Below are 21,006 nucleotides of genomic sequence, written 5' to 3' on the forward strand. Positions count from 1 at the left end.
AGCCTCCCCAAATCTATGCCTTTCTCTTTCACATTTCCAGACACCCCAGAACCTCCGGCTAAGCAGCCAAGGCTAAGCCCTGTTCTACTCACCGAGTTGCAGGCGCCAGCACGCTCCACTCTCGACAGTCCTTTCAGGTCTGTGTCAAACACGTTCATCTTCTCTACCAGGCAAGTCAGGGCTGTCTCTGTGGCCTCTCCTACCTTCTCATACACACCCTTAGCCTGGAGGGTCACAGTGCACAGGAAGTGAAGGCTCCCTGCTGTCTTTACTTATTTTTGAGATAGGGTCTTACTATGTACTCAGCATGGCCTCAGATTCACAACCGACTCTCCAGCCTCAGCCTCCCAAGCACGGGAATTACATAAGTACATCTGTACACAGGGCTTCCAGGTTCTTGCTGAGTCTCAACGCTGCTCCCTCACCAAACAGGGCCCCCCCGGCTCCTGTGTTGGAACCTTCTGTGCTGCTGTCTACACAGAGCATCTTTGGGAGACATAACATGTCTACACCAGTCCCCTGCACAAACCCTTCAGTGGCTGTCTGCTTGCCCTTGGCTTGGCATGGGAGCTAACCTAGCCTAGTTAAGTGTTCCTGGAAGGCAGGAGCACCCTCTCAAATGTTCCATTCCCCTGCTCCAGACACACGAATGACATTCAATGTGTGTCACATCTAGATTTTGCAGAATGAGCCTTCCTGTGCTATGCTTTCTGCTTTAAAGTCCACTCTCGTCCTGCCTACCACCCAATATCTTCCCAAAGCATCCCAGCCTTCCAGCCTCTTACATGGCAGCCTCTCACTCCTACCTAAAGAGACCTAGGGGGCAAGGATACAGAAACAATCTGAGCAGAATGAGGAGGAGGGTTGGAAGTGAAAGTGTGCAGGGGTGATCATGTTTCTGGAGTGTGGCCCACTGAAGCAGTTGAGACCACCAACCCAAAATAATGAGACTTTTTTTCTGGCCAAAGGAAAAAAGTCTGTGCTGAGAAATGGAACCTGGGGAGGTCATGTAAAGGAGTTGAGGGCCCACCTCATTGTAGTCCAGGGCAGAATCATTGCAGAGGGCACAGATGGTTGCGAGCTCCACAAGTCCATCGAACTGCCCACAGCGCACAGGCTGCTCTCCTTGTCTCCTGCAGAGAGTGAGAGGTCAGCACGGGGCCTGGCCCCGCCCCTGAGTGATGGCCCGCATTGGCCCCGCCCCCAGAAAAACCACTCCTAAGGGCTGCTTTGGTAGCTCTGCCCACTTGATCCCATCACCGCCTCACTCCGCACTCACACTTCGCCCTCTGGGGTGTACATGGTGCCCGAAATGGTGAATTCATGCAAACGACAGGTGCCTGCCTCTGCTTCAGCTACCACGAACATCTACAAGCACACAAGTGGGCTCAGGTTAATGAATGGCTGCTTATCTTTCTCCCATCAGTTAAAACAAAGTTTGACTGAGGAGGATATCTGAGGCAGTTTCTTCTCCACTAGAGTGAAGAAGTGAATCCAAGGTCCAGGCTAGGCACCCGAGACGCTCTCTGCCCAGAAGCACCTGGCTCTCACCGCCCATTTGCTCGGGACTCCTGAGGGTTTTTTGGCCCATTTTCCAGTGCCTGAGACAGCTGCCAACACCAGAGGTCCCCAGTTGAGCAGGATACCTGAGCGCTTGTCCATCTCTTTGTGCAGCCCCTTTCCAATCATTCAAGGCTCATTTCTCCACCAGTGACACAGGGAGAAAGTCTTGCTCTGAGATAGTTTCCTCCAACCGAGAGGTGACTCCAGACTCTACTCTCAGAGTCAGTCCCTACCTGCAACTCTCTCCTATCGGGACGGCCCATTTCCTGGTCCATCAGTCAGCTGAGACCGATTTATCACAGCTCATTCTTAAGCCAGTGACCAGTCTAGCACCCCAAGGCACTTCTTCCTTGTCCTCTCTGTTCTGGGGCAGTCTTCTAACAAGCAGGATCCATTACCCAGCATGCTCAGCCACTGGCAAGTTCCCATACCATGCTCGGATCTTTATTTTAGTCAAGGAACACTGAATAGGTAAAATCCTGCTAGGATTTACTCAGAGGACACGGGCCAGCAGATCTTGCCCACGCCTCTCTCCTATGTCACGCTCTGGTGTCCTTCCATGGGGCTGTAAGGTCTCGGGAGTCCTGAACCAGTTTCTAGGGCCTACTAGGCAGACAGTGGGAGGAGAGGCAGAAGGGGCATGACGAGGGCCTGGGATGTGTGAAACCCACAGATGTCACCATCTCCCCAGCTCTTGCTGCTGAGCTAGAATGGACCTCTGCCCCTTGGAATTCTAGCCAGAATCCCTGAACACATGGACAGTGGACCCGGGATGTGGGATCAAGTGCCCAGGAATAAATAATTGCTGCCCAATAGCCCTTCCCAGGTCACTGAAGCCAGCCTATCTGGTGACAGGCATCAGGTGAACAGACAAGCCAGAGCAGGATAGAACCTGGGTCCAATGACATGGGGACTGCACTTGACTCTCTCTTGGATCCTTAAGGTAGTTACCTGGCAGGGCTCAGATATAGGTTTCAGATGAGAAGACTAAGGTCCAAGACTGGAGGTGACCTGCCTGGGATATCGCAGTGACACAGAGCCCCAGGCATACAGCAAGACAAGCACTGATGTAGTGTGTACACATGGGAGACCTCATCTGCTGCTCCCCACCCACTGCCGATTGGGAGACAGTACAGATTCTCCATCCTTTACCCCCCCCCAAAGAGGTCAGGCAGCCCAACATCACCCAACACCAGCAGGTCCCACCCCAGCTGCCACTCACCCTGCAGACAGACATCTGATTGGTGGTAAGTGTCCCTGTCTTGTCAGAGCAGATGACTGAGGTGCAGCCCAGGGTCTCCACAGAAGGCAGGCTCCGCACAATGGCATTCTTACGTGCCATCCGTCTTGTGCCCAGTGCCAGGCATGTAGTGATGACAGCTGGGAGGCCCTCGGGGATAGCAGCCACAGCCAGGGCCACGGCAATCTTGAAGTAGTAGACTGCACCACGGAGCCAGGATCCACCATGGGCAGGGTCAGCAAAGTGGCCGATGTTGATGACCCACACAGCCACACAGATCACAGAGATGGCATGGGACAGCTGCCTCCCAAATTCATCCAGCTTGCGTTGCAGTGGCGTCCGCTCAGGCTCCACAGCCGCCATCTGGCTCCTAATCTTGCCCAGCTCTGTGTGCAGACCTGTGGCCACAGCCACACCCAGGGCTTTGCCTGATGCAATATTGGTACCCTGACCAGAGAAGGACAAGAAAGCGCTGCTTAGCCTCTGGCCAGGGCCTGGAATCCCTGACTTCAAACCGGAGCAGGCTCTTCTGTGCGGTCAGTCTTTCTAGACATACATAGTTTGGTATTTATTGGATTGTTGTTCAGTGAAGACAAGGATTTAGAGGGTCTCTACATGCCCTGTGCCTAACACAGTGCCTGACACAAAGGAGGCTTCAGGACTGACATCAGCCACATGTCTCAAGCCCAATCCATATAACCCATCGAAATAGGACTCATAAGCAGTCACTATGGCCACACAGGAAGGAGAGTGACTGACAATGAGCTCAGGAAAGTAGTTTACAAATACTTCCTGAAGAATCTACAAAACCTGAGGCTTGGCACTCATATTCCCAAAGCCCTGGGCAAAAAATTCAACTCCTAGTGTAGAGGACAGGTAGCCTTGTACTGTAGTGTCCTGTTCTTCAGAATGCCCCATAGAGGCCCAAGATGCAGTCTCCTTAAGGGCTGCCCCTCTGGATGGATGTGGAGATGGTAAGAGCACAGGTGTTAGAGGCAGGTAACCCTGTCTTTCCTTCACCCAGAGCAACGAACGCATCTTTACCCTGCTAGTTGTCCACAACTAAAGCAAAGACCCACAGCAAGGCACAGACCCCTCCATGTGCGCCGTGCCTCCCTCCCCATTCAAAGCAGCTCATCTGCCCTGAACTCAGGCAGGGCTCTCAGCAGAAGATCTGAGGACCCGTGGTGTTCTCCAATTCTGTTCGCTTCCAAGCATGCTCCCCAGACTCCTATGCCTTGGTGTGCTGGCGCATGGTCTAGCTGAATTGTAGCTCTCTCTGTCACTTCTGTTACCCTCTCCTGCCTGGAGCATTTCCATTAAATGACTGATGGCACTATCCCTCTCCAGCTGGAGGCACAGTGTCCTAGCAGGAAAGAGAAATCCCCAAGACCTGGATGTCTCAGCTCAACTCTGCTGCTCATTCACTGTGACCTTAGGCAACTGACTTAACCTCTCTCAGCCTGTTTCCTTGCTGGGTAATATAGATAACAAGATACAGACAACCTTATTTCAAGCTTGTTATGTGGCTTAAATAAACTATCAAGTTTAAAGGGCTTAGGTGAATGCCAAGCAGGCAGGTCTCAGTAAACACAGGCATTATGATTACTGTAAATTTGCATGTATTATCAATAACCAAGACATCCATTGCTATAGGACTTTGAAAAATGTGAAAAAAAATTACGTGCCAAGCATGGTGGTGCACACCTCTAATCCCAGCATTCAGGAGGCAGAGGCAGATGGATCTCTGAGTTAGAGGCCAGACTGGTCTACATGGGGAGTTCTAGGTAACAATATGTGTATATGTGTATATGTGTATATGTGTATATGTGTATGTATATGTGTTTGTGTATGTGTATGTATATACATATATGTGTACATACATATAAATGTACATACATACACACACACACACACATATATATATATACATATACACACTACACACAGAGCTGTACAGTAAGACACTCTAAAAAAACTAAATAAAAATAAATTTTTAAAAAGTGACAAACAAAAAAATATATTACAATTTGTTTTTGGTATATGTGTGAGGCAGGTAAGCATGCATATGCCACCATGTGAGTGTGGAGGTTGGGGAACAACTTGTGGGAATCAGTTATCTCCTTTCAACCTGTGAACCCTGGGATCAAGCTTGGCAGTAAGCATCTTTATCAGCTGAGCCATCCCACCACAGCTCCTATGGGACTATTTTTACTTTCTAGGCTGAGCCCCAAGCATCCCCAAAACTTACAGAAAACAGCATGTTCTTCTTGTCCTGGTTCACGGCTCGGGGGTCTGGAATGGGATCTGTGTGCTTGGTCACAGACACGGATTCCCCTGATTACAGGATGAGATATGAGAAGTCCCACCTGGAGACAAGCCCATCACCTGGCCCCTCCCACACTTTACCTGAGCCCTCGGGGCTCACCTGTCAGGATGGACTGGTCCACTCGAAGTGTGGTGGACTTGATCTCGATGAGGCGGAGGTCAGCAGGTACCTTGTCTCCCACTGCACAGGGAGAAGGGCATGGCTGAGGGTGGTCTGGGACCCTAGCCCCAGCAAAACCAAGAAGGCTCCCAGAGGCAAGGCTAGGACCAGAGGAGGAGTCCTGAGCTAGGATCCTTCAGGCAGATCCCAGCTACTCTGGCCACAATCTCTGGATCTGTCCAACAGGGTTTAGGGAAGTCCTAACCATCACTCCTCTGTAGTTCAAGATGGAAGCAAAGAGAGAAACAAGGCTCCCTGGTGTCGTGTAGTGAAAGAGAAGGACTTGGACATACTCACCTGCCACTTCCACAATGTCCCCAGGGACAATGTCCCTGGCTCGGATCCTCTGCACACCCTTTCGGTCAGAGCGGATCACCTTACCCATTTCAGGCTCATACTCCTTCAAGGCCTCAATGGCGCTCTCCGCATTGCGTTCCTGCGGGACAGAAGCAGGCAGGTGGTTTTCTTTTGCTGCCTGAGGAGGTCTCCCCTTGAGAGTGAAACTTTTGGGGCCTAAGATCGACCTGAAAGTAGGAAGCCCACCCAGCTGATGGGAGATCCCTGAGACAGCCCACCCCCAGCTCCTCCGACCTGCCACACTCCCACGATCGCATTGGCCACAAGGATTAGCATGATGACCAGGGGCTCCACAAAGGCCGTTGTGGTCTCTTCACCCTCCTCGAACCAGGCCAGGACCTGCAGGGACAGAGCCATCAGCCTGACTATGTTAGGGGTCCCCTGAGATGAGCCCCTTGACTTTTAGTCTCAGAATTCTGTCTATTCCCCTGGGGAATCCAGGCCTTGGAGCGAAGGTCTTGGTGGAAGAAGAATGCCCACCTTAGAGATATGGTGGACACAGCCCTCATCCCACCCAAACCAGCCTCTGAGGGGACAGAGGCAGCTGGAGACCCCTCCCTGTCTTCTCTGCTTTTCATTATGGTCTTCAATTGGCAACTCCAGATACTCCTGTCAGAACCAAATATTCCAAGCAGAAATTGTTTACAAGCCTTCATGACTTTGATGAGTGTGCACATTTAGGGTCCTCCAGTCAGAGGAACATCATTCCCACCACAGAGTCTAAGCCTTAATGACACTCAGGCCAAGTCCCTCATCCACCTCTAGGCCCAACCAGGGACTTGTCACCTCCCTTCAAAGCCCTCAACACTTCTGTCTGTTCTTTGAAGGGTAGAGGCATCCCTTCAGCTTTGCCATTTTAGACATCTGCATGCACTGATTTTTTTTTTTTTTTTTTTTTCCGAGACAGGGTTTCTCTGTGTAGCCCTGGCTGTCCTGAAACTCACTCTGTAGACCAGGCTGGCCTCGAACTCATTTTAGACATCTGCATGCACTGATTTTTTTGGTTGTTTTTTTTTTTTTTTTCCGAGACAGGGTTTCTCTGTGTAGCCCTGGCTGTCCTGAAACTCACTCTGTAGACCAGGCTGGCCTCGAACTCAGAAATCCGCCTGCCTCTGCCTCCCAAGTGCTGGGATTAAAGGTGTGCGCCACCACCGCCCCGCCGTATTTGTTTTTCTTTTGCAAGAGTTCCAGTTTTCACAAAGACAGTGACCAGGACAGCCACCACCACTGCACAGGAAGAAGCAGTCCCAGCCAGTACCATGGGGCTCCACACTCTGAGGTCTCCTCCCCAGGAACAGGAATCATACCTGCCCACCTGGCATTAGCCCTTGTGCTCAGCCATGGAAGACACTGTGTCCCTCCCCACCTCTAATTCTAAACCCAGGGACTGTGGTCCAGAAGGGCTCTAGACAGCAAGAATGAGAAATGCACAAAGAAAGAAAAGCCAAAGACAGAGGCTAAAGACTGTTTGAAGAACCCAAGAAGAGACCAAGAGCCTTTAAACAGACATCTAGCAATCTGAAAACACATTTGACACATCACTGGGAGATGATGCTGGTACCTGATTGGGGGACCAGGATGCTTAGCATATCAGACTACCCCTACCCCCACCCAGAAGCATCTGATTCAAATGTCAAGGGTGCTGAGGTTGACCAGTCAGTCATAAATGGATTAGAGGAATTCAGAGGAGAGCACGAGGAGTGCTTAGAGCAGAGGAGTGTCCACGACTGAGAGGAGAGTCGCTAGCCCATGGCTCTGAGAACCTTCAGGACCTACCTCACAGGATAGCAGGGAGGGGTTACTTACAAAGGAAACCAGGGCTGCCAGCAGCAGGATTCGCACCAAGAGGTCCTCAAACTGCTCCACCACTAGCTCCCACAGAGATTTCCCTGAAATAGGAGAGAGTGAGACCCCGGTCCCTGGTCATTTCCCCTCCACCCCCATCACCTTCTCCACTCATTACAACTAGGGACTTTTAGGGACCTTCTCCTTGTTAGTCAGAGGAAAAAATCTGAAGTCCTGAAAGGCTCGGCTGAGGATTCAAGACATCTCTCTGGGATGGGGTGTCAAAGCCTGAAGGTGTCTAGCTCAGGGGTTTCAGAGCCTGCAGCCTCCCCAGCCCATGGCTCACCTTCCTCGGTAGGGAGCTCTGCAGGATCCAGGCAGCCACGGGAACAGGAAGAAACAGGAGAAGACTGGTTACTAGTAGGATCTTCTGGCATCTGGAAACCCCTCCCGTGGAGCCCACTGGGCCCACCATAGTGTCCCATGTGTCCTCTCAGCTCTGAGGTTACAGAATCGATGTTCAAACTCGAGGGATACCCTTTACCCACCCCACTCTTTAAGTAGTCTAGTACAGCCTGGCTCACCTTAAGATGAGACCAGAAGGGGAAGGGCTTCCAGCCCCACCCCTTACATAGACGTGAAATTGAGGCCTGGGAGAAGAGAAAGACTCCAAGGTCACAGAGTCCACAGTTTTTGAAACTCCGTTACATGGATCTTCCTTGTATGGCTGCCAACCCAGGCCGGAGCCTCCCTGCCTTAACAGGTTCTGGGTGCTCATCTGACTGTGCTCCTCTTGATGCCCAGAAAAAGGCCACCTTATAATCCCACCACCCAGCTTCCCTGGACACCCCTAGTATTTCTAAACACCAAGGAATCAGCTATGTTCAGGTCATTCTTGGGGTCCCTTTTGGGATGCCATTCCTGACAAACTCAAGGAAGACAGCCCTTACGTGTGCAGTGCCATACAGCACCATGAAGAATATTGCCTCTAGACACCAGGAGCACCTGCCTCAGTTTACCAGTAAGCCAAACTTCTTTAAAAAGTTTATTTTTAATTTTTATTTTATTTGTTATGTGTAAGGGTGTTGCCAAGTGTAACACATCCATGCCTGGCACCCAAGGAGGCCAGAAGAGGGCATCAGATTCCCTGGAACTAGAGTTTCAGACAGTGGTGTGCTGAGAACCGAACCTGGATCCTCTGCAAGAGCAGCCAGTGTTTTGTTTTTGTTTTTTTAACTGCTGAGCCATCTTTCCAGCACCCCCTCCAAACTTCTTTACCACCTACAAGTCTTAAATTAATTTTATACCAGCTGTAAAGTTACTGGCTGGCTGCTTTGGGTACCTGGGAACATAAACTTTTCCCAACAACCTCTGACAGAGGAATCTGGAGGTGCCAGGCCTTTTTCTTTTTTTTTTTTTTGGTTTTTCGAGACAGGGTTTCTCTGTATAGCCCGGGCTGTCCTGGAACTCACTCTGTAGACCAGGCTGGCCTCGAACTCAGAAATCCGCCTGCCTCTGCCTCCCGAGTGCTGGGATTAAAGGCGTGCGCCACCACCGCCCGGCAGCCAGGCCTTTTTCACATATACAAGGACAGGGGATCAGAGTGGACAAGCAACTGGAACAAAGTTTCACAGCAAGTCTTTGTCTGTCTGTGCCTGTGCCTGTGTCTGTCTGTGTCTGTGCCTGTGTCTGTGCCTGTGCTTGTGTCTGTGTCTCTGTGTGCCTGTGCCTGTGCCTGTGCCTGTCTGTGCCTGTGCCTGTGCCATCTATGTGCAGGTGGCAGGGGCTGGACCCCAGAGCTAGGGCCCTGAGAGATTCCCCTCTTTGGCAAAGCCCTTCCCCAGCTGAAGCTGTCTGAAGCCCGACGTGATCAGTCTTTCTGAACTCTGACTCCTTTAGTCCTTGGCAACTCAAAGGTTCGCCTCCTCAGCAGCTCCCAGGCCCCATCTGTAATGCAGACTCTGGGGCTCCTGTCCTCTCCTTTCCATTTCCTGACCGTGGCCCAGTTCCTCACATCTGTCCGCATGTTTTTGGCCCACAGACTTTTTTCCTGTGGGAACTCTTCCCAGACCATGCACAGGGGAGATTTAGGGTCTGCACCTGTCAGCTGAACCAGGGACAGCAGCAAGCAGCCACTGGCCCTCTGGGATCCAAGAGGGAAACATATAACCTAAAAATACACTTTCTAGCATTTTCTCTAAAGTCCTATTTTAGGCAATGGCTGACATTTTCCACGGAAAATGTAATCTCCAGTGTCCTGCATTGAGATTAAAATCAAACAGACTTTCCTTTCTGATCTATTTAACTAAAGCGAATAGGAAAGGCAGGGGGAGGTCTGGGCCCAGTTTCTGGGCCAGTTCTTCAATGGAGCAGAGTCCCTTAGAGGTCATCTTAGCCATGCCCCTGCATCAAACAAAGCAGTGCCTACCCCCACAGCACATATCAGCAGCTTCTACTGGGCTCTACCCAGGAGTGTGTCTTACTAAGGTTCATGGTCAAGAGAAGGGCTGTCAGTCTAACCTAACTTCCTCCTGCTGTTTCTCTAGTCTTTTGCTGTGAGGCAAGCCCCTACCCTCAACCCTATCCCTGCCCTGTGATGCCATGCTCCTTGTGACATTCATTGGTCAGGATCAGGCCTAGGGGTAGGACACATGTCACAGGCACACACAGCAGTTCAAGTCTTCAGATTACATTCTGCCTGCCCTAGGGGTGTCTCTCTAGTTCCCTTTCCTACTTGTTCACCTGGATCTGTCCTCTGGTTCCCTGATGCACAGTGACCCACTCTTTAAAGTCACCACATTTCTCCATATACTTTTGTGTTCCCCCCCACACACACCCCCAAGGCCACATTGTAACTGTGCACTCCTCAGCCCAAGAGACTTTCCAAAAAAAGGATGTGTGTTACTTCTCAGTTGACAGACTAGGTTTTTGGTGCAAGACTCTCTAGGGGGTACTGTCCCATAGACTGTGAAGATGGACGAAATCTCTGTCCATTCTGGAAAAGCAGTTTCTAGCCAGATGTGGACACTGAGCTCTGGGAACATGGCTAGTGTAGCTGAGGGCGACATTCCTAATTTTATTGGCTTAATTCATTTAAACTGAGGGTCAGTATCCCACCCATGCTGTCTATGGGCGGGATATGGACCCTCCACTATAGTGGGGGTAACCCGCGAGTCAGGGTATGGCATGTCATCCTGTATCACAGGTACTCAACCTGCCACCCTACATAGCAGGGAGTGAGCCTCTGTCCTCTTAGGCCACTGAGGGGGTTGTGTTTGGAGCTGCTTTCTTGTTCAGTTTGTTTATGATATCTCAGGGTCTCACTCTGTATAGCCCAGGCTGCCTGGAGCTCACGACCCACCTGCATCAGTTTCCCAAGTGCTGCAATTCTAGGGGTGCACCACCGTACCTGGCTAGCTACTGGGATTTGGGGGTTGTTAATGCAATGCCTGGCTTCCACTGTTATAACTAGACCTTCTCCAACCACTCCTAGGAAAGCTCAGCCAGCTCAGAGGTCAGGGGGAAGGCCATGCCAATCCCTGCCCAGGGCACAAAGGATTTTAATCCACCAAGCAACTGACTCCCACTGGAAAGATGTAGTCTCCACGGCTACCACGAAGAGTTACTGTGACAATTACCATCAACAGCAGAATCCATGTTTACTGTGATCAAGCAGGTGGCCTTATCACACTCTGTCCTGTGGATAACAGAAAGACTGGTGTGCAGCCTGCACAATCCCTGTCTATCTGGTACCAGCAGCCAGCACGGACCATATCAGCTGCCTTGTTATCCCATTCTCTAGGATTCCCACTAAGCTTGAGGAGACACTAATCTTACTACTTCACAGTGCTTGAGCACAGAGAGGCTGAGTCTCAACTTCATGATCACAGAGCTGGGTCGTGTTTACACCCAGGCCATCTGGCCCCTAACCTCTGCCCTGGGCCTCCTATGGTAACTCCTAGACAGTCCTGTCTTCTTTCCCCTGGTCCCTTAACTGCTCAGTCAAGGCCACCTGAAAGACCTTGGGATCGATCCTGCATATTTACCTGGATGCCCATTTCCTTTGTAGTGAGCTCAGATCCATCTGCCCAAATCACCTTCTCCCAGGGGATCTGCTGTCCTCACAGGTAGGGTTTGGGGGCCCACAATATCCTGCCCATTCAAGTCTGGTCTGCTTCATACTCTGAATTCCACTAAGAACCTGACAGACCTGGATCTCTCTTTCAGATGAGTAAGTTCCAGAGTCACAGAGGAAGCCCACATCTGGAAGAGTCCCCATTGAGGAGAAAGATGCTGGCTCTCCTACCTGTCCCCAGCTGGTCCTAGGACTGATGTGCTGTCAGGCCTGTCTTGGTACAGACATCCTATTTGCAAATAGAGGGCCGTCTGCCCTGTCCCCTACAGTGCTGACAGCTACACAGGGAAGGCAGTAACTTGGTAGGATCCTGTCCCTACTCTAGCCCTGAGTCTCGCACAAAAAGACTCAGAACATGGAATCTGGTCCCGAGGGCAAGAGTTCAAATCCTGCTCTAATTCTTGTTATGCTAAGACCACTGGCAAGCCCCATGGGCCGTGTCTCATCTGCACAAATGCTGTGATGATTGGAATGGCTCTTGAGGCTGACTGAAGTCCGGGGGATTGGCCAAAGAAAGGCTCCTGAGATGGACACAGTCACCAGACATCAACACACTGACAGTTGTCCAAAGGTCAGCTTCACAGCAGGATTTGGTCAATGAAAAGTCTCCAGCACCCAGAACAGCGCCTGGCACACAGCATGGAACCTTGCCTCTGTCCGTTCCTGAGCTTCAGAACTTAAGCGCAGGCTCTGAGGCTTCCCTTGATCTTCCCCACCTGTCATTCCTATCCGAGGTGTTTGTTTCCCTCCATACACCTCTCTCACCGCCTCATCAAGACTCTTGGAAGCCGGACAACCTCTCATACAACCCTTGTCAGTACACCACTCTCTGACCAGGAGTTAGTACTGGGCCTCTAGCCACTGAGGCAGGCTGAGCCACCCCTGGAGCCACACTGTGCCCGTCACCCCATCCCACCCGCTCCCAGGGCCATTGTTTATTTAGTTGCTTAGGCCAGGGTGTGGGCCTACTGCCCATCCCCAGGAGCTATAGACCAGAGGGTGCAGAGCTGGGTACACCACGGCTGCTTACACTCCCCCCACCTTGCTCCACGCACCACCTGCTCCTCTAATTTCCCCCTCCTTCTTCCTCTCAACACTGAAAACTGGAATTTCTGCTTCTAAATGTCAGTTCCAGCTGGGAGAGGCGGGCACTCACCAAGGTCTTCCTCCAAGGCAAATTTACAGAGCAATTAAATTGTCACTTGCGGAGGCAGGGAGAGTTTTCAGCTAGGCAGGGCCCGCCCAACCCACCTGGCTCTGTCCTGTCTCCAGGGTCCAGCTAGAGTGGCTAGCCTGGCCTGGCTCTGAGGGGGACCTGTGAGGGACCCAGAGGGAAGGGGTTCCTGTGCTGCAGAGGGGCACCCCAGCCTACCTGGAGCTAGTGGTGAAGGGCTTGTCAACACCTGTGTGTCTTGTCATATCACAGGGTAGACCCCACCTTGCTTGGAGTACACAGGGGTGAGAGGTCACGATGGGGCAGGACTGAAACTGTAGCTTGGCAGCCTTCAGTAAGGGGCTAGGAGATATGACAACTAGGGTGAAGCCCAAAATGGCTGCGGGCAACATAGCACCCAGCAGAGGCAGTTTCAATACTGAGAGGTGCTTAGGAGATGGGAGTCATACCTCTGCTATGCTGAAGACACTGGGACCCAGAAGGGGCCAGAGGTCAGCCAGAGCGTGAAGTCACACCTGCCCTGACCTCGTTATCTTGTTTCTGGGGTCATGCATATAGGTTTCCCCTTCTAATGCCAACTAGGGCCTGGGGTGAAGGCAGAAAACAAGGTTACAGCTGAGGGACTGTTGAGTCCTTCTGGGATTTTGCCCGGCCCAACATCTCCTTAGCTCTCCAGGGTCCTCAGGAGTAGATGTTTGTGTCAGGATGAGCCTAGCACTATCTTGTCTCCGGCTTTGGCTTATGCTGTTTAGGAACATACAGATGTCAGGTGACTTCTAAGCATCCAAAGATGCCAAACTTGACTCGAAAACAGGTAAAAAACAAACAAACAAGGTAAGCAATAAGAAGAACTTTCCCATCAGATCAGCCCAGGTCAAATGAGGGCTTTGACGCCACTGGTGTCAGATGTGGGCAGGTCAACTGCTACAACCTGGTGGACAGCAGCTCACCCACATCCCCCAAAAGTATAAACACTCCTGTTTTGCTAGCCAGTTTCGTTAGGAGCTTGTCCTGGAATGCCACTCACAGTGGTGACATGATATGGGGATAGAAGACTCCTTGTAATGCCACAAAGGCCACAAAGGCCACAAAGGCCACAAAGCACCCAGCAGCCCTGGGAAATAGGGTGAAGGAACTGCAGCTAGCCCTTCTGAGACCCTGTGAGGCTACAAGAAGCTCAGAGGAGCTGTAGGCAAGAGGACCAGCATGTCCTGGCTACCTCTCACTGTAAAACAACAAACAAAACAAAACAAGCCTGGATCCTAGTGTCTCTCCCCAGGCCCCTGTGTGTATCCATGGGGAGGCTGGATACTTTGTGCTCTCTTTTATTTAAAAAGTAAAATAAATAAATTTAGGATTAACGATGTATCTCAGTGGTTAGAAGGCTTGCCTTGTGTATGCAAGGCCCTGGGTCAACCCTGAGCACAGTTAAAAACAAAAATGTCAACAAAGCTGAGCTTGGTGGCACAAGACTATAATCTCAGCACTCGGGAGGCTGACGCAGGGCTACGGAGGCTGGTGTGTGTCTTCATGTGTGTTGGCCCTCCTGGCTGGTCTCTCTAATAGCTGTTTGAGGCTTCCACCCAGCTTTGAGGTTTTCTGTCAGGGAGAGATTCCCCAGTGCCCCCACCACTTCTCCACCCAGGCAGAATTTGCAAACTTGGAGGACTAAGCAAATGACTTCCTTGTGGTTTCCAGCATTAACGACCTTGCAGGTGCATAGCCGCCTAGGGCAGGGGGAACACTAGTCCCTGGGGTGTCCCTTTTGCCTGCACACCCTGCTCATCTTCTCACCCAGCTTCTGGCCCAGAGCTCAGCCCCACCTCCTGGCTACAGGGCAAGATGACTGTATGGAAGTGACTTCACTAAGCACAAACAACCCTGACACAGGTTCTACTGTCGCCTCATAACAAGGAAGCCACAGCAGAGTGTCCAAGTGTCTTGCTTAGGGCAGAGCACAGCCAGGGTGCTCACCCCATCTGCTCCACTCCAGAGGCTGAGCAGAGACTGGAGGACACCCAAGCCTCCCCCTCCTCCAACCAACCCTAACACACAGAGCAGGAGGGAGGGAGAGGCAGCTGCTTCCCCTCTGCTCACCTGACAACTTCCAGAGCCCTGGACAGCTTCCTGAGGAACAAACCAGTGATGGGAGGGACCTGGAGGTCAGAGGCCCGAAGGAAGCAGGAATAGTTGCTGTCCACACAACCTAGCACAGGTGCCAGCACCGGAGGACAAAAACTATGACTGCCCGATAGAAAAAAACTAAAGAGAGGCCCCAGGACCAACTCCACCACTAACTGTGACCTTGGCAAGATACGTAAGCTTCTAGTGTCTCATTCACCTCCTTGGTGAAACAGGGTGACAAAGTCCTTACTTTGTCCAACAGAGTTGTTTGGAAGAAGAACCGAGCTAACTGATGAGAAGTGCTGAGAGAGGCTCTTGACATGAAGCAGTTATTCAGACGTCAGAGCTTTCACTATTAACACCATCAACACAGAGGCACCTGAAACAACCCTGCCAGTGTTTCTGCCTGTCCCATCACATGCCAAGCCAGTATCTTCTCCTGTCACAACACACACACACACACACACACACACACACACACAGACACCCCTGAGACTCCCTCACCAGATAACACTACATGGCATAAGGGGGCTGGGGGCTCCCTCTCTCTGGGTTATCTCCTCTTCTGTACCAATGAAGGCATGAGCCAGAAAAAAAAAAAAAAAAAAGAGTGAACTAGGCCAGAGCCCTCCAGGGACAGACTCTGTGTGACCTGGGACAGAACTAAAGGCCGAGCCTCCAACTTCATATGGGAACCAAGGACCAGGGTAACATCAAATAGACTGCAAACCCCAGACCTGCCCTCCTCTCCCTCAGGGTCGACACAGACCCTGCTAGCCCTGTCTTCTTTAGCAAAGGGCACCCTCACTGCCAAGTCACTAATGGGAGATATTAAATAATATTTATCTCCTAGTTCCTCCCACAGCTCAACTAAATATAGCAACTAATTTTTTTGAAAAAGGATTTCTGCTCCAGAAAGATAATATTTACATAAGAGGTGGTTTTCATAAACCAATACAAACCCAAAGCATCCTTTGTGACAGTTCTTCCTACTTTGCCACCGTGCCTTGAGCAGAGGGACACCCAGGCCAGAGCATGGTTCCCTCTAGTGCCTGGCAACTCTCAAAGGGTTAGGGGCTCTCCAAAAAGATATAAGCTTGGAGTGAATTGGTTCTCTCCTCCTCCTCTTCTTCCTCCTCCTTCCCCTCGTCTCCCTCTTCCTCCTCCTTTTCTCCCTCCTCCCTTCTTTTCCCTCAAGTCTTACAGGTGTTGTGGCCCTGAGCCAGGAGTGGCAGGTCCTACTTAGGAGGACATTGCAGGGGACCTCTGTATGTCCACCCTGCAACCTCCTAACAATGTGTGGGCCACATATAGATGGAGTCTACTGGCACTGGCCAGGCAAGACTTTTGGCAGGAAGGAGAATCCCATGCTCCTTTGAGGGAGGGGAGGAAGCCATACCTCTTTCAGTAAACTGAAAGAGTAAATGGGCTCCCTCCGTCCCCAGAGATGGGGCAGGTACCACTCCAGTACACCAGCTGGGGTAAGACTCCTCCAGACCTCCGACCTGCTCCTCCAAGAAGGTGGGTCTTTGCCTCAGCAGTTCAAACCCACATCAACTCCCGCCAGCCACATCCGCTTGGGGTTGCAGAAAGAGGAAGACCTAGGACTGGGGTTAAGAGCACCAAAGCTGACAGCTGACAAGCTCAGGCGCCTTCGTGAACCTTCCGGGGAGACATCGAAGCCCCCTGATAGGCTGGGCCTCGGCGTCCCTGGAGAGAGGGCCTCGGAGTCTGCACCTGCGGGGTGTCCGCGGATGGCACAGCAGGTGCGGGCATCCAGTGAGACTCTGGGATGAAAGGGGCTAAGGCTTGCAGGGGTGCATCGTGACGGGGAGTGGAGAGCCGGATCCTGCCCCTTCCTGCGATGGAGGCCGGGAGGCCCCGCCAGGTGCCTCATGCTCATTTGCGGAGGCTTACTGAGCCCCGGCTTCCTGCCGAGTCAGGAGGGGGGACAACCGCTCCCCACCGCAGGACAGGGACCCACGCTCACCATTGGGGCCGTAACGCTCCCGCGCGTCGGTCACCTGCTTCAGGCTCAAGCCACCCTCGGCTGTCACCGAGAAGCGACGCAGCACGTCGGCAGCCGAGAGCAGGTGCGCCTCCTCCATGCTGCCTGCCCGGCCGTCTGCGACGTCCAGGCCGCTTCTCCTCGGGGCTACTGTGTGGAGTGCTGCGAGCTTGGGTCGGGGCAGGCGCCTCGGGAGGCCATGACCGCGCTGAGACCTTCCCCGACGGCAGTGTCTGTGGCAGTCCGGCCCGCTCCAGGATGCTGTGCCCGGGGCTCCGTCCTCTGGGCGGGGCGGCGCGGGACCCGCCCTGCACCCACACCCCTTCCGGCCGCACTCGCAGCCGCTGCCCCGCCCCGCCCCGTGAGGGTGGGGGGGACCAAGGTTGCTGCCCTCCTGTCCTACGGAGCCCCGTACTGAAGCTGCAGCTAGAGAGCCTCGAACCTGGTCTGCAGAGCTGGGGGACCTACAGCTGCCACTTCGCGGCCTCTCTGTGTCCTAGGAGCTGGGGTGTCGGGGGGGGGGGGCAGTAAGGGGGTTGCAAATTGCAGATGTTCCTTTGGTGGCATCTCACTTCCACCGTTTGGGGGCACCTCTGCACAGCAGGACCCCGAGTCTGGCAGGAAGCAGACGCAGTGCCCTCGGGGGTCTCTTGCGGAAGAAACAACCTGATACTTTCTTTCCTCCGGTGCGGAATGTGTACGCTTTACATTTTCCCAAAGGTCCTGCGACAAGTGCCCTCTCCTCATACACTCGCATCTCTAGGACCCTAAGAGTGGCCGGGTGGGGAAGAAAGTAAAGTGCACCAGGCTGTTACCTACCACTTCAACATCCCCCACAGGTGAATAATGCGGGCGGGGATTCAGAGGGATCCCCCGGGAGCAGGAGCGAGGAGAGGGGTTCCTTGCTTAAGGGTGCCTGGTGGGTGTGACCCTGACTGAAGGAAGGACAGGGACAGAAGAAACTCCCCTATATCAGCACTACCAGGGAGTGCTGAAAGGTTGCAGGCCTGAAGAGGTGGAAGACAGAGACCACTCACCTTCCGAGAGGGAGAGCCAAGAGAACAGCATCATCTCATCTCCGCTCCTCCCCTGTTGGTCTCAGTGCAGTCACTGGATCACAGTTCCTGCCTTTTTGCACGGCCTGCCTGAGCATGGGCACCCCAGAGTCGGGTTTTTTTTCATCTTCTGTTTCCACCCCTCTATGCTTTCCAAATATTGACTGGTGAGGACGGGGACAAGTTGGGCCTTTTAGTAGCTTTGGAAGGGCTGTCAGACTCTATGACGTCAGCTGGGTCTCAGCTGTTGTAGGGATAAAGGAATGCTGCTTTTATGGCTGCGTCTCCTTCCAACTGACATTTTAGTTGTTTGCTTGGGATTTTTTCTAAGACAAGGTCTTGTTATGTAGTCCAGGCTTTCTTCAAATTCTTGGCAATCCTCCTGCCTCAGCTTCCAGAATGCTAGGATTACAAGTGTATACTCCAACATCTTTGTCCACCCCTTTCCCTCTGACCAGGACCGGATGCAGGCAGTCGCACTATTTGTAAGTTGTTAAGAAACTTGGTAGGATTCTTTCGGGAGACAGAGCCGCCCAGGGATACTGCCCCTCGCTCCCAGAGACATGGAGGTATAGGCATTCAAGCAGCAGACACCCCTACATCCTCCCAAGCACACACATCCTGGGGGCAGATATCTCCTCTGCCAACCTCAGGGGACATCAACCCTAGCCTCTCCCACGTTTCCTATCCCACAGCTGTGAGTTGGCTTTGCTAGAAGGCAGAGCCCCAGGCCTGATTGTTTGCTCTGGCAGCCCCACCCCTTTCCCCAGCCCACTCCACCCCATCTTCAAACTCTATGGGCAGAGCAAAATGGTGATTCCTACCCAGCAGGTGAATATACGGGTCATCGTGCCCACCTGCCTGGCTGTCCTCATCAGGACTTCTGAGCCTTCCTTCAAATGTCTCAAAGTCCCACACAGTCATTTCACATTCCCTGTCCATCACTTCTGTGTTCCCAATTATGTCCCTAGACAACAGCTCGAGGCTAAGGTGGCATGGTCACGAGCAGGCTGTCCAAAGGGCATGTATGTCTGTTCTCCCTACTTCCTCACAGCTCCAGGCCTAGCTCGCCCCAGAGCTTTTGAACTCTCCCACAGGGCAGATGGTGGCAGTTCGCCAGCAGACTCTCTACTGGCTACCTCCTGTGAGGAGCCTGGCAGTCAGGAGGAGACAGGTGTTCCCTGGGAGGGTTTCGGTGTCGCAACCTGTCACAAGCTGTTTAAATTAAATGTGGGAAACATCAGCCTCGTGTCCGGATGGAGACCCAGTCCCAGCAGAGCTGCATCATGGGAGCAGGAGATGGCAATCTGGAAGATAGCTGGGGGGTGGGGTGCCAGGTTTAGACACCAATCCTTGATTAGACTGGTCCTTATCCTCACTGCTTTTAAGCAATGAGAGATAGGATCAGATTTGCCTTCTAGAAAAATCTTCCATGGAGCTAATCTGGGGAAATGATGGACAGGGATAGGGAAAGAGTTTCTGGTTTCAGCTTGCTGCATATGGGTCAGGCTGGGGAGAAGAGCAACAAGGCGAGGTAGAGAAACGGGTTGCTGAAAGCCACGTGGGTGTCAGGGGCCTGAGGTACTCCAGGGCTGTTAAAGAATACTTCTCTATTTGGGACTGAAGTTTTCCTCAGAGACAGCCTAAGCCACCTGTATACATACCAACACACACACACACACACACACACACACACACACACACACACACCAAGGGGAAGAGAAGTCCAGGCCCAACAATACAAAACGGTGAACTGAGCCAAGCAGATTAACCTTAGGCCAGAGCTCCAACTCTGGAGGGGACCAGAGTTCATTAGGGTTTCAGACTCAGTGCTGTGTCTGCTGGAAGAATAGGGGAGTAAGGGAAAGTCAAGAGTGGGAGAGCAGTGAGCTAAGGTATAGAAAGTGGGGAGGAGGAGAGAGTGGGGGAGGGAAAGAGTGTGAGAGGGAGAGAGAGGGGGGAAGAGAGGAGTAGAGGAGGGAGAGAGTGGGGGAGGGAGTTTCCACCCTTTTCAAGGGGTTTGAGGGTTCCTCTACAGATGTGCCTGTATTTGAACAAATTTCTGGAGATTTGTAGTTCTTTTCTGTTTTTGTTTGTTTAGTTGATTTGGTCTTTCGAGACAGTGTTTCTCTGTGTAGCCCAGGCTATCCTAGAATTCACTCTGTAGACCAGGCTGGCCTCAAACTCAGAGATCCACTTGCCTCTGTCTCCCAAGGGCTGAGATTAAAGGTGTGTGCTGCCACCCCTTCCCACCCCACTGCCACATCCCCCTAGCCTGGCTTGGTTTTTGAGGTAAAGAGTTGTGTATCATTAGAAGTCCAGCTCCAAATCTCAGCTGTGTGGCCCTGGGCTAAGCGTTTCACACCTCTGAGCCTCACTTTGCTCTGGGGTAATTGTCAGGGTAAGCCAACTGCCACAACAAAGTCAGCCTAAAATAAGTGTGTCAGGGCTACAGTCTACAAAGGTTTACTTCTAATGGTGTAGAGCATGTGGCTGATTGAACACTTAAGGTGGTGATACTGAGACCCAAACTCTTTCCTTTTGTGGCTCTGCTTTCTTCACTGTGGCAGCAAGGCCACCACACTAGCTCTATGGAGCCGGAGGTGGGGGGTAGGGGAGGAAGAACATGGCCCCAGTCATAGGAGGTTTTCATGAGCCTGTCCTTGGGAGTGGTGATGTCATTTCCTCTTATGCTCTACAAGCTGTAGTTCAATCACATGGCCCCACCTGACTGCAAGGGGAGCTGGGAAATGTAGTATATCTAAGCTTAGAAAGAAGGAGGAAGAAGAAGAGGAGGAAAAGGTAATGTTCTCAGCCACCCTTGGACATAATGGCCCACTCCCAGGGTCCAGGAAATAGAACCACAGGCAGCATTCTGTCTGCCACAGCTGTCATCGTGGGAGCTTTCCCTTCCCCTTCCCATTCTCTGGCTTCTCTAGAGATGATCCTGTTTCTGAGATCCAGAGGCCAGTGTGTGACTATCCCAGAAAATGAGACAGCCTGTCGTTCTCTGGCCACAAAGACTGGTTGTCTCAAAAGCAGCATTGACTAGAACACAGCCAACCAGATATATTGAC

General features: G+C 52.2%; 1 protein-coding gene across 2 annotated transcripts in view; it reads right to left on the bottom strand.

Moving 5' to 3' along the window:
- Atp2a3 (ATPase sarcoplasmic/endoplasmic reticulum Ca2+ transporting 3) overlaps window positions 1-17,152 on the bottom strand; it is a 32,287-nt gene extending 15,135 nt beyond the window's left edge. For both annotated transcript variants that reach the window (XM_028787294.1, XM_028787293.1), the window contains exons 1-11: window positions 16,857-17,152; window positions 7,780-7,797; window positions 7,455-7,537; window positions 5,883-5,987; window positions 5,589-5,727; window positions 5,232-5,312; window positions 5,055-5,140; window positions 2,786-3,250; window positions 1,280-1,368; window positions 1,031-1,133; window positions 93-224 (exon numbers count right to left, since the gene is read on the bottom strand). In XM_028787294.1, coding sequence (XP_028643127.1) covers window positions 93-224; window positions 1,031-1,133; window positions 1,280-1,368; window positions 2,786-3,250; window positions 5,055-5,140; window positions 5,232-5,312; window positions 5,589-5,727; window positions 5,883-5,987; window positions 7,455-7,537; window positions 7,780-7,797; window positions 16,857-16,974 — 1,419 coding nt within the window. In that variant the 5' untranslated portion in view covers window positions 16,975-17,152. The remainder of the gene's footprint in view (window positions 1-92; window positions 225-1,030; window positions 1,134-1,279; window positions 1,369-2,785; window positions 3,251-5,054; window positions 5,141-5,231; window positions 5,313-5,588; window positions 5,728-5,882; window positions 5,988-7,454; window positions 7,538-7,779; window positions 7,798-16,856) is intronic.
- Window positions 17,153-21,006: the final 3,854 nt, after the last annotated feature.

This window comes from Grammomys surdaster, unplaced genomic scaffold (assembly GCF_004785775.1).
Source record: "Grammomys surdaster isolate TR1022 unplaced genomic scaffold, NIH_TR_1.0 125621, whole genome shotgun sequence".
Lineage (NCBI taxonomy): Eukaryota > Metazoa > Chordata > Mammalia > Rodentia > Muridae > Grammomys > Grammomys surdaster.